At 41.4% G+C, this 12,328-nt stretch overlaps 2 protein-coding genes across 4 annotated transcripts in view; one reads left to right on the top strand and one right to left on the bottom strand.

Annotated features, from left to right (window-relative positions):
• Window positions 1–175, bottom strand: part of GANC (glucosidase alpha, neutral C) — a 28,015-nt gene extending 27,840 nt beyond the window's left edge. The window contains exon 1 of one of the 2 annotated variants that reach the window (XM_068399058.1): window positions 58–175. In XM_068399058.1, the coding sequence (XP_068255159.1) occupies window positions 58–86 (29 nt within the window). In that variant the 5' untranslated portion in view covers window positions 87–175. The remainder of the gene's footprint in view (window positions 1–57) is intronic. The other variant, XM_068399059.1, reaches the window with a different exon arrangement.
• Window positions 176–420: 245 nt separating this feature from the next.
• TMEM87A (transmembrane protein 87A) overlaps window positions 421–12,328 on the top strand; it is a 32,298-nt gene continuing 20,390 nt past the window's right edge. For both annotated transcript variants that reach the window (XM_068399567.1, XM_068399566.1), the window contains exons 1-9: window positions 421–580; window positions 1,695–1,752; window positions 5,636–5,733; window positions 6,608–6,724; window positions 8,366–8,419; window positions 8,514–8,570; window positions 9,433–9,489; window positions 11,126–11,273; window positions 12,002–12,063. In XM_068399567.1, the coding sequence (XP_068255668.1) occupies window positions 443–580; window positions 1,695–1,752; window positions 5,636–5,733; window positions 6,608–6,724; window positions 8,366–8,419; window positions 8,514–8,570; window positions 9,433–9,489; window positions 11,126–11,273; window positions 12,002–12,063 (789 nt within the window). In that variant the 5' untranslated portion in view covers window positions 421–442. The remainder of the gene's footprint in view (window positions 581–1,694; window positions 1,753–5,635; window positions 5,734–6,607; window positions 6,725–8,365; window positions 8,420–8,513; window positions 8,571–9,432; window positions 9,490–11,125; window positions 11,274–12,001; window positions 12,064–12,328) is intronic.

The following is a 12,328-nucleotide window of genomic DNA, read 5'->3' as shown; positions in this document are numbered from 1 at the left end:
GACAACACCGGGAGCGAGACGGGGGCCGGCCAAGGAGCTGCTACCGGGCAGCGTTACCTGACTTTCCCCGGCGTGACCGCCTCCATGGCGGGGCTGCCCCGAGCGGCCGCCGGCGGGGAAAAGGGGTGATCGCCCGCCGGCGGCGGCAGGGCCCGGGGGGCTCCCCACAGGGAGGGGCGGCAGCCGGGGGAGCGGGGGCGCTCCTCCCGTAACGGCCTCGCCTCGCTCGCAGCAGGTGCCGGAGGCCCCAGCACGGCGCGCTGTCACCGCGGGAGCCGGCGGCCCCCGAGCACAGCCGGGCCGGCGATTGGCACCCGGGGGCGGTGACAGTCCGGGAGCGGCTCCGCCCCCCGCGCCGCTCCCGCCGGCCCACGACAGCCGCGTCGCCCCGCGGGGAGCGGAAGAGGCGTGGCTAGCGACGCGGCGGCCTCCGTGCGGCGGGATGGCGGCAGTGTCGCGTTCCGGGGGGTGGCGGCGGCGGCGGCCTGAGGGTGTCCTGCTGCGGCTGCTGGCGGTGATGCTGCTGGCGGGCGCGGCGGGTGCCGGGCAGCGTTCTAAATGGCGGCTCCCAGTGCTTATGGTGAGTGCGGGGAGGGCGGCCGGGGCGCCGCGCTGGGGGCTCTCGGGCCCGCAGCCGCCGGGCCAGCTGTCTGTGGCGGCAGTCGGAGCGTACGCGTGCGTGGCGGAGGTGGGAGGCCGCTGCTGCTCTGCTTGTCCTCCTTGAGGGGGGGAAGGGGGGGCCGCCGCGGGGGTGCGCGGGAGGGCTGCGGCCTGTCCAGCCCGCTCTTCTGGGGTCCAGCCGGGGGCGTCCCTGCCCGGGCAGCCCCTGTGTGGGGCCTGACCGCACCCGGGGCTGGTGTGAGGGCGCGGGGCCGCGGCGCGCCTCCTGCCCCGCTGCCGGGGCCCTCTGCCAGGCTTGAGCCCTGTTTGGCCGGTTGGGGGTGGCTACAGGGGAGAGAAGGCTTCTGCGGGAAATAGTCTCGGTGGGCGGCGGGGGAAGCGTGGCCCCTGTAACGTCTGTGGGGAGCGAGGCCGCCTCCCCGGCTGGGGCCCGGCCTCGGTGGGGCCTGTGCGGGGAGAGAGCGCCGGCGCCCCCCGTGTGGCTGGGCTGGCAGCCCCCGCCGTCGGGCCGCGGTGTGGCTGGGCGTCGGGAGCGCTGGGCTCCTGAAACGCTGAACCGAGAGAGACGTGGGCCTCTGGGGTGGTGAAGGGATTTTCAGCACTTCCGTTAAGCTGTGCGTGTTTGAAGTTGTGTGGAGAAAAGCTGTTTTGCCTGACGTTAACCTGCCTTTACCACGCTGTAATGTACATTTTCTGTGAGGCTCTTGAGCTTCAGGAACAAAATTAAAGGATCACAGTGAACACTCCTGCTGATTCTTGGAACAGTTTTTTTTTATTTGTTGTTAGATAGTCCAGACCTTCTCATTAGAAAGAAAATGCTAATCATTGCAACAAATGGTGATGAAATTGCTTCAGTTTTGCAGAACAAAAAGCCCCAAGCCTCTCGAGCCATCTTTAAGAGTAGGTTGAAGGGGTGGTGAAGCATGACTGGAAAATCCAGTAAGGCTAGCTCCTGATTTGGCATTGCCTTTCATTGCTGTATTGACTTAAAATTCTGAGTGGAAGATGATGTTTATTTAAGCTTGATGACATTAAACCCACTAATATATTTTCCTTTTTTTGTGTCTTTGCAGGGGAAGAAGTTTAACTTTGGGAAGATCCTCTTCAGCAACACCACCATTTTCCTGAGATGTAAGTGGTTACAAGGGATTAACCTGCTCTGTCTGCTGTTTGACACCCCCCCCTACTCTAACATTTGGGACTCAAAACACTAGTGTTTTGAGTGTTTAATTGCACTGGTTTAATTGCACTGGTTGCAGTGACAACTAATCTCCTAGCACTGGATGAAAGCCATAGCTCTGATATGGTTGGGTGTGTTAACAGCCTTGAAGCTTCCCAATTGTGATCTGTTTAGGCAGTAGCAGAAATGAGTGGTTCTGTTCAGGCCCTCTGTGGAGAGGACAAGATGGGCAATGGGAGCACCACTTCATTTCAGATAGTGGGCAGTCAGGTGTGGGATGCGCTGAGCCCTACTGCGAGGTATGCTTTCCCTATTTAAGATATGCTAAATGCCTTCAGCTGGGAGATGTGGTGCTGACTGGCACTGGCGCTATTTGTATTGCAGGGTGACGGATGCCAGTGTGCAGGAGGCAGTGCTTTTTGAGGCCCTGTTCCTTTTTAGCTGGGTGCTTCTGGGAGTGGTAAGGGAATGTCATTGCATACTATGGCAGAGCTCTCCTGAGAGCTGTTTTCTCCTCCTGATCACAGTGTGTGAGTGTGCTACAGAGCAAACGTGTTTGCAGCCTTCCTGATTGATCTTTCTGTTCACTGCTCTGTGCTGATCTGGCTAGGGCTATGTGGTAGGTAGGTTATTGCTCAAAGGAGAGTTTCTGTAAAATACTCTCTTACCTGTAAACATGAGGATAGCATTTAGATGGCAACAAGATGACGCAGGTGACTTGTGGAAGTGACTAGCTGATTTAGAAAGGCTTGAAATCTTTCCGGAGCACTTTGAGCACTTTAAGGGGTTGTTTGCACAAGTTCTTACCATGAGGTGGGGGAGAGAAGCTGTTTGATCTCCAGCTGCTAATTGGGTTGTTATACAGGTGCAGTGCTGGTGAATGCCTTTCTGCACTTGTGTCAAATGAGGAAATAAATCAGTTTAGAGACAATTAGTGGGATCTGTGCCGTTGTTACTTCAAGACTTAGTTGCTGCAGTGATTATGCTCTTTTTTTAACTTTAACTTTTTTTAAGGTATCATGAAGATTAGGTGATGCTTCTTGATGAAATTGCATATTTGATGAAATTGCTCTATTATGTTTAGTACTTACCTTATTGTTTTTTGGGTTTAATTTCAGATACCTGCCCTTCTTGGGATAGTGTTTCAAAGGAAGTTTGTTAAAGTGCCTCCATTAATCCCACATGAAATTGAAATAGGAAGCTAGTATTACAGTGGTTATTAGTGAAGGTCCATCATGTCAGGATTAAGGTTTTCCCACTTGTCAAGTGTAGCTCAAATGCTGAGTTTCATGGCTTGCAGTGAGGCAATTGCAAGTATGCAGCTGCAGGATCAAGATGTAAAAATCTGATGCTTGGGGAAGAGGAGGTGGGGTTTAAAAGGGCATTTGGAGCTTTGGTAGGTGGTAGGCTTTCTTGTCTAAAGTTTTGTAAAAATAGTGTACTGATACTAACATGGCATCTGAGATGTGGGTCCTGGCAGTGAAGTGTGTGGTAAGTCTAATCATGAGGTGTACAGCTGAAATAACCAAGAGAAGGAACGAACTAAGTCATGGAGAAAATAAAATTTGTTTGTTACAAGACAGGTTTGTGGCAGATCTGGCAGTAAGAATTTGATCTCTTGGCTCCTGATGTGGACTTACTGTGCTGTCAGCCTTTAAACAGGTGTGAAGCCTTAAAATTCTGTAGTGAAGACATGTGTTTTACTTACCAGTGTGATTAAAAGATTTACATAAATTTAGATAATGAATCACTGAAAGAGGAAGGAACAAAGGTGACGAAGTTAATTTCAGTTTCTCAGCCTAGATGGTAACTTAAACTGAGTCTGGTACTGGGAAGCTTCGAATTTACATGTTGTTTCTTTTCTGCCTGTGTCTATGTGGAAACTGGTTTCTCTTCTGTTGTTTGCTGTCTGTTCCCTCTTCCATGTGCTTTGTGGTGCTTGTGTGGACAATATGACCCATCTTGCCAAACATGACTGCTTGTGAGTGGTTCATGTTTTCGGTGAGCACCTGCATCTCCTCCTCCACCTTTTTCTTTCCCCTTCTTGATTTCTGGCGGTTTTTTGTGGATTTTTTTTGTGTGTGTGTGTGGTGTATTGGTGTCTGATGCTTTCTGCTTCTGACTGGGAAGACTGACACCGATGTTTAGTATTGTCAATAATGAATTTATTTTTATCTACTACTTTTCTTAAGTGCTATTCTAGAAGGTATCTGGTTTCCTGTCTAGGGTCATGGTAGAAATCCTGCTCTCCATAAATAAGTACAAAGACTGCATTTGAGTTGAATGTTGCTGGTTTTGTTTGAAGGCGAAGGAACTTAGATTTCCATATTGCTGAATTCAGTAAATGCCATGGATGCCTTTTCTGTCTTTTAGAGTACTTCTTTTCTGTAATTTTGATGTTTACAGATATTGGTAGAGTGTTCTAGGCATGGCCTGTTTTACCTTTAGTTGGTGTGACTGCTGAACATAGACTTTCAATAATCTTATTTATTTTTAATAGATAAAAAAATATTTAGAAGGTATTTTTGAATCCCTCCTATTTTTTTGGTAGCACTTTTTGAGATGTTCCTTATTTGATCAATTTTATCAGAAGAGCCTTTGTCTTCTAAGAATTTGCTATCTACACATGTCACTGCAGTGCTTGTATTGTTTCTTAGTTTCTTTGTTGTGCTCTTTGCTACATCTAGGGCTATGTGGAGAATGTGTGCCTTGTTTTCATGCTTACCAGTGTCATAAGGAAATTCTTATTTTTCAGTGGTTGCATTCCAGTATTATTTTTTTTTTAATCCTTGGTATTAGAGACTCAGTTGCTGAGTTTTTAGCTCTACATATACTTGCTTAGTAGTCACGTGGTTTAAAGTGGGATTAGTCAGTTAAGACTCCATGGCAGGGTCTTTTTTTCTCATTGTATTTTTTACCTGCAGTGGTCAATATGGAAACATTCATTAAAAGCTCTGTATGTGTAACAAGTTTGTGGGTGTCTAGTCTGAGATGAATGTTGCCTGTGAAGGTGGGGGGACTTCTTAGCTACTAGAAACGTGCTGTCAACTCCAAAGAGTTTTGCCATCTGTTGACTAGCAAAACCCAAACATAATCACCTAAATGGCTCTTCTAAGACTCTGAATGATCACTGCAGATTTTGTTTACGGGTGAAGCTTACCTTCTTAGTGTCAAATTCTCTTCATCAAGCTTTAGTTTCAGAATGAGATTTGAAACACAAATCACACAATCTTTCCGGGGGAGTGGAATCTTGTGTTTCACTTTTCATGCATGTTGTTCTCAAATAAATCAAAGCAGAAAGTTGACTTTTTGCTGTTTTAGGTAGCATTGCGGCATTGACAGAGTGAGCTAATGCATGAATGGCTTGTTTCTTTTGGGAGTGGATGTTGACTTGCAAAATTGGTAATGGTCTTGGTATATTTAAATTATCTGTGCAAATTGCCCCTAGTATTAACCTGTTCGTAGCTCTCTCTGCCTGCTATGTATCCCACATATATGGGAAAGGGAAATCCTTTTGTGTATTGTAATCACTGGGAGTCACTGCTGTTTCGTTTGGTATTTGCAGTTGCTGAAACATCCCTGTTTATCTTGAGAACAAGAAGTTTCCAAATGATCTTCAGCTCTTTAATAGAATTGTAACGTTATAACGGAATTCTGTTTTCCACATGCTTGTTTCACTGAACAGTAATGGATTACTTGAGGAAAATGTTTTTTTATTGTTTTGCTTTCAGTTTTGTGTTTAAAATAAATTTAATTATGGTAGTTTGGCACAGAATGGGAGGAAAAGCATGGCGAGTAGAGGGTGTCTTACATGTTCTTATCTGTTTGTTTTAGTTGAAGGGGATGAAAAAGCTTGTGATCCTTCTCAAAGTTACAATGTTACTTGGTACTTAAGATATTCTGACTGCTACAATGAAGTCTTCAACTTTGGGGTAAGAATTGTGTGGAAAAATATGGGTTGTGATTTTTAGTGGTAAGCAGATCTGGGGGTAAGGGTATTGGAGGTGTCTCGCTTGCATCTTCTTTGTTCTTTGGGCCTAAAAGACACACTCCTCCATTGGAAGATAAGACATTTCTGGATCATTGGGAATGGAATGGAAAGGAATTGATCCACAGCTTGATGGAATTATTGACTTTTCTGGGGTTTGGGTAAGGTGGAAGTGGTTGTCAGAATTCTTCTAAACCCAGAAGCTTAAATAAGTGCATCGACTCTAAACTGATGTGTGTGAGTTTGTGGTAGATGAAAATGCTACTTACCAAATGCTTAATGACAGCAAATAGAAAAAATTGAATGTTTTCATGTTTAGTCTAAATTCTGTTCTTTAGGGATGCACATTGCAAGTATTAGTGATTTATACAAGATGTATAGTGTTTCTATCAAATGTGGTAGAATACAACTGTGGTTTATACTTTTCCATGTTTACTTAAAATATTAATTATGACAGTTGTAACTACTAACCTAACACAGCACTGAGATCTTTAACCTTTAATAAAATAATGTAGAGTTTGTGTATACTGAAGCTTATGCTGGCTGCTGCATCTCCATTGCAGGAATATTGGGATTTCTTTTTTTTTTTTTTTTTTTTTTTTAAATTGGGTATTAATTCTTACTCAAAGCCTGTATGGGGTTTTTTTTTCCTTTTTTTTTTGAGGAGGAATAGCCTTGTGTGGTCTTGATGGCTTTTATCCTATTAAATTCTGTTCAAGATTGCATGCAGATGGTGCTCTCCAGGTCTTGCAGCTGCTTACTGAGATAAACCATTTGATATATTGGATGCTAACCTAAGTTCTATTCATGTTTGGCAGGATGAACAGGCAGAGTACTATTTTGGGGCTACGTCTGAAGAGCATCCGGGTTGGTCAGGGTACTATGCCACTGCTTCTCTTCTCTTTCCAAATTGCTCTGAGCTCTTCAGGCCTCAGGTATGGGTAGAAACTTCACAGTTTGCTCTGTTCTCTCATAAAATATACAGAGAAGGTGGTAGTTCCTCTTAGATGTGTTAGCATCCTATGTAAGTATCACTGTAGGTTGAGAGGTACTTGTTTTTATCTGTTTATGACAACCAAACTGCAATGATAATGTCTTAACTTTGCTTTACTTCTGGCTTGCTATTCAACATCTGGCCCACCGTGGGGAGGAAAAAACCAAACCACACCACTGTACAGTTCAGTGCTTCTTTTTGTTTGTGGTTTTGTGTTCTGAATTTGTTTCACTTACAGAAGGCTACTGCTAGTTGAGTAGAAGTGTGAATTTCTGGCAGCAGAGTGAAGTTCCCACTAAACTTGGGTTGATAAAGGACTGACATTTTTTGCTCAGATAATGTTCATTTATAATAACAGAAGTGAAAGAGTGTTGAGAGATGGGTTACTTAAGCACTGACAACAGGTTAAAAATGAAAAATTAGTGCTAAAACATGCAAATGGAAGAGAGAAGACAATGCAAAACAGCATAGGAACGTAATGTGCAAACATAGGCTCTACACCAGCTGTGTATCACCAGGTGAAGCTATGCAGTCATACTAATGACAGTATCAGAATAATGTGCTGTCATTCTTTAAGGGTGTACTTAAGAATTCAAGGCAGATTATGCAGTGTTGCATCTGTATTCAGCCATTCCTGATTTAGACAAAGGGTTTTGCAGAGAGAATACTGGGAAATGTCTCATAACTATTGAACCTAGTGTGGTGTTTTTTTTGTTTGCTCTTTTTTTAAGAAAAAAGACATAACCTAAAGGTGACTTAAAGGGTTTTTGATGATCTGTTTGCATGCCTCTGATTCCTTTGATATGCAAAGATGGCTTGAAAGGTTTTTTTAAAAATAATCTGTATGCTGTCTGCTTTTTATGTTTAATAATATGAGAAATGTCAGTTCTACTTTTACTTGGTTTTATAGAAAAGATCTTGTGGGTTTAGCTGTGTAATGTGAACTCGGGCATCTTAACTGAATGTTCAGGTTGGTGAAACTGGGGTTTAAAAAGTCTTTAAGTGACTCTTCCTCCAATTCCTTTGAAAAGTCTACTGAAATTTTAACAAAAGATATTCCTCTCGGATATTAATTTCTGAAATTTCACAGAAATTTATCCTTTTGACTGTTCAGCTTTTTTCTTGTGATATAGCAGTTTCACTAGATTGCAAGTCTAGTTTGGGAGGGTTGGCAAATCTGGATCTCTAATTGGCACCCATTCATCTAGAGACCTTTTTTGCATAAACTAAGGCAGAAATCTCCAAATCCTGTTTCTGTCTGTGTAGAATTCATCTAGTAATGGAGATAGCCAACAATTCATATTTGGAAAATAAAATTAACTTCACTATTGTCATGTCTGTGGGTCCAGTTCTAAAAATAGACACCTGTTGTCTGAGGGGAGGAGAAGCAACTCTCAAATGACAAAATATTAATCTAAGTATTCAAGACTCCATCCACAAATGGACAGTTGTTTGATTTAGAAAAATGAAATCTCTCTAATGCAGCTGTCCAGAGAATCCTTCAATTAAGTTTAGTGGAAGCTGTTCTGGTCATGTTAATATAAAGTGCCTATAAATGCTGTTCCTTTCTTATATCTTGCAGGTTTTCTATAAAGAATTTGTTCATCCAGAGCCCCTCTCACCTGAGAAACAAGAGGTAAATTGTTTTTTTTTCCTTCTAATGAGCGAGTGTAGGTGTGGAAGAGAGAGTTTTGGCATACTTATTTATCTATTTTTCTTTTTTCTATAAGGGCTTAAAAGACAAGAAGGAGAGTGGAGGAAATCACACAATGGTGGCAGATAAAACTGTGTGTATATTGAATTTAAACATGGCTTGTGTCAAGGTTTAGAGCTGGGCTAGCTATTAAATGGGTGGCAGATGCTCTCTATTAACCCTTTCCTCCCCACAGAAGGGGAAGGAAAAGAGAAAAGGGAGAGAGACTTACAGGTTGGAAAGTTAAAACAGTTTTAATAAACAGTAACAATGAAAAAGAGTATAATAATAATAATGGAAATAATTAAATATATACAAAACCAAGATCAAGCTCCCCTGATGACAATCATGTCATCACTGGCGCTGCAGGGCAGGCTCCGGGAAGTCCCAGGCTGGACTCAGCAGCAGGCAGGAACTAGATTCAGGACTGCACAGATTGGGTTTGAAGGCAGGAGAAAAACCGTCAGAGTCCTCTTTGGATGCTGGCCATAGAAGAAGAGAGACCCTTGTGATCGCTCAGCTTTAAACTGAGAATGTGTATGGGATGGAATACTTCATTGGTCAATTTTGGGTCACCTGTCCTGTCTGCTGTTCCCCAGAAGTGCAACTCTTATGGCCTTCCACTTCTGGACCATAAGGAATATAGCAGTGACCTTGGTTTCTCTAGGAATAAGTCTAAGCAAGAGCCTTTCTGCATACCATTCTTACTGTTACCTTAGTAATAACTATACACTTCGAGCGTTATGAATCCTAGAAGCAGACATTGTCTGGAAAACATGCAGTTAGCTTCAGAAAGTGCAGTTACTTAGAAGAAACTTAGCTGAAAGGAAAAATCACTGAAAGGAAAATGGACTCTGTCCTAGCCAAACCAGGACAGATTCACTAATGAGTGAGTGTAGGCATGGAAGAGATAGTTTTGGCATATTCATTTATCTATTTTTCTTTTTTTCTTTCAGGGCTTAAAAGATAAGAAGGAGAGTGGAGGAAATCACACAATGGTGGCAGATAAAACTGTATGTATATTGAATTTAAAAATGGCTTGGAATCCAGCAGTCTTAATTTGTGGTTTTGTTTTTTTTTTAATTTATATTTCTTTGTATAAGAAATTACTGGTAGCATTTACAGGGATGGTGTAATTCTCTGGGGTTTTTTTGACACCTGGATTTTTTTTTTAGCTTGAAACTAGGTAGCACTGTGTGGAAAAACAGAATAACAGAAACAGAGTAACTGCTGCTTCTATGTGTGAAATATGGAACTCATACCATTCAAAATGATGGTATAAATTAAAAAATAAATTTTTTTTTTTCGTAGTAATTTAAAGTAATCATTGATACGATCCGTTTTAAGTGGTGAATAATACTTAGAGATTATATTTGGTTTCATCTTTAACTAGTCTTTTAAAACATTCTACCAAACAAGTTGAGTGATTACTTTTGATTTTCAAATCTGTTAGTATTTTTACTATATATTATTCAAGCCTTAACTAGGAACAATTGTCAAAATAACTTCAAATTGAATGTCCTGGATGCCAACAGAGAAAATGTATTTAACTCCCGGTGTACTTACAGGGCAATTTACCTTAAAGCTAAAACATAAATAGCTGTGTGTGCAGTTGTGACATAAGGAATCAATGCAGCAAGAGACGGAGATATTTCAAAGGCAAAATTGGTGTATAAAAAAAAATCCATCATCTTTTAAGTTTACTGTGTGTTTAGCTGAGTCTTTTTAATTTCAGTCAATATCGGCATAAACTTTTTTTTTGACACATAAAATTCTGTTGGCTTTAGGTCTTGTAGTCAGGAGGTTTCTTAAAAGAAATGCATGCTTTTAATACTGAAATTCGCTTGGAGAGGCTGTTATAAAAGAAGTCTTTGTGGTAGTTCTGGAATGGTCATGTGAGTGACATACATGTAGATAGTCTTAGTTTTAACCTTAAAGCTCTTGGTAAATATTGCAGTTTCTGAGATGGCTAGAACGTCTTCAGTTGTGGAATTAACAGTTTTGTATGCTGCAACTCAAAGAGATCTCTGATTTGTTTTATGGTGCAGCTATTTATCTGGGCAAGCTTCCTCTGTTAGTTCATTGGCAGTGTTTGAGTCTTACAGGTATGAGGGCTGTTGCAGGGGCAGTAATAGTTTCCACAGGAAATGACTACTATGGAAATTTTTTACTTCTAGGTTACTTCTTCTCTTACGCTATAAAATTCAGCCTTCACCAGGGAGCTGAGTTGCCAACAGCTGTGCTGTTGCCAAACAATTGATTTCAGGAGGAAAGAAGTATCTCTGTGACAGTCTTAATGTTTCTAGACTGAAAACAGGGAATAGGATGCTTTGCTGAATTCTTTATAGCTTTTGCTGTACCTTTGAGATGACTCTTGCAGTAAGCCAGTATTGAATTTGCAAATAAGCCCTGATCGCCTCCCAGGTCTTTGAGGATTCTTCTGGATTCAAAGAACTACATTTTAAGTATTACGTTTAATAAATAGATTTAAAATTTATTTAGCAAATATTTATTAACAAATTTTAGGCCTGGAAAGAGATGAACTTTGTTTTTACATGGAAGATACCACCCATGTATGGCGAGTCTATTTCTGTCTTTTTCCTGTCGTCTTGACTATGCACTGTCTACATGTCAACATTTTATTTTCAGGCAATGAATGCTGTTATCAAAACTTGGCGAGATGGGCCGTATATATTTATTGTGCAAATTGGAATTACGACTGCTAAGGATTCTACTACCAGAGTTAAAAGAACGGAGAAAACACCACCTTCCTCATATCAAAATAAGCCCTTTACAAGTAAGATAGCTGTTTATACAGTAAGCTAAAAATATAGTGCCATTTTTTATGTATACCAGTCTCAGTGTATTCTAAGGTACTTTTAGTATATACTGTATGGTTCATTTTCATAAGACACTATCTTTCACTTCACATAGATGTATTACCTACTACAGCTCTTTCTTATCACAAGAAAATAGGTGATTGTTAGTGTCTTGAAGATACTAAGGCTGTTGGTCTGTCAGTTTAATGATGAAAGTAAAGAAGAATCCCAAGCAGTTCTATTTTGAGGCTTGGTGTTGTTCTGGACATTTTTGAAACACAGTTATTTATTATTATAAGCTCAAATCGTGTAGAAGACAAAGATCATAATTGTCACCTTGAAATTATATTATAGTATATCTAACAGTGCATTGATAACCTATTCCAAACTTTAGAGAAGTTTGAAAATCCCCTTAAAAAGTTAACTTATGTGTGTTTCTGAACCTTCCTGTTACACGTGAATCTCCAGCGCAAATTACTTTAAGTACTGGCATGAGTTTCTTGGTAATGGAGCGTGTAATTTTAATTGCATGCTTTTAGCTGAGTATGTTATGAGTCTTAACTTTCTTTGATTAAAGTGCAAGTTAGATTTAAAAGCTATATGAAGATTTGGAGTTTCTTTATGCTTGAGTAAAAATCAGGTACTTTGTCTTGGCTTCCTCCTTTTGGTCTTTGTTCAATTTGGTTATTGGATTGTCTTTTGACAGTGACAGTAGAACTGAAGGGGCCATATGAGTATCTCTCACTTGCAGACTATCCTCTGATGATTGTAAGTAAAAGAGCTTTTCTTTGACCTATAAAGTTGTCAGTTGATTTGAATCTCAGTTAAATACTCTCGTTGCATACTTCAGGAAACACAAAGCCAGTGTCTCAGAAAAAAAAATTTAGCAGAGAGTGGTATTTAGTTTGGTGGTTTTGTGTTTTTGGTTTTTTTGTTTGTTTGTTTGTTTGTTTTTTGTACTAAATACAGAGTAGGGAAAACAGACATAGACTTCAGATGTTTGCATATGCCACTAATGTTCTCCTTCTCTGGA

The sequence above is a fragment of the Nyctibius grandis genome, chromosome 4, assembly GCF_013368605.1.
Source record: "Nyctibius grandis isolate bNycGra1 chromosome 4, bNycGra1.pri, whole genome shotgun sequence".
NCBI classification, from domain to species: domain Eukaryota; kingdom Metazoa; phylum Chordata; class Aves; order Nyctibiiformes; family Nyctibiidae; genus Nyctibius; species Nyctibius grandis.
The sequence above is the reverse complement of the archived record's forward strand: the minus strand, read 5'-3'. Positions and strand labels throughout refer to the sequence as shown.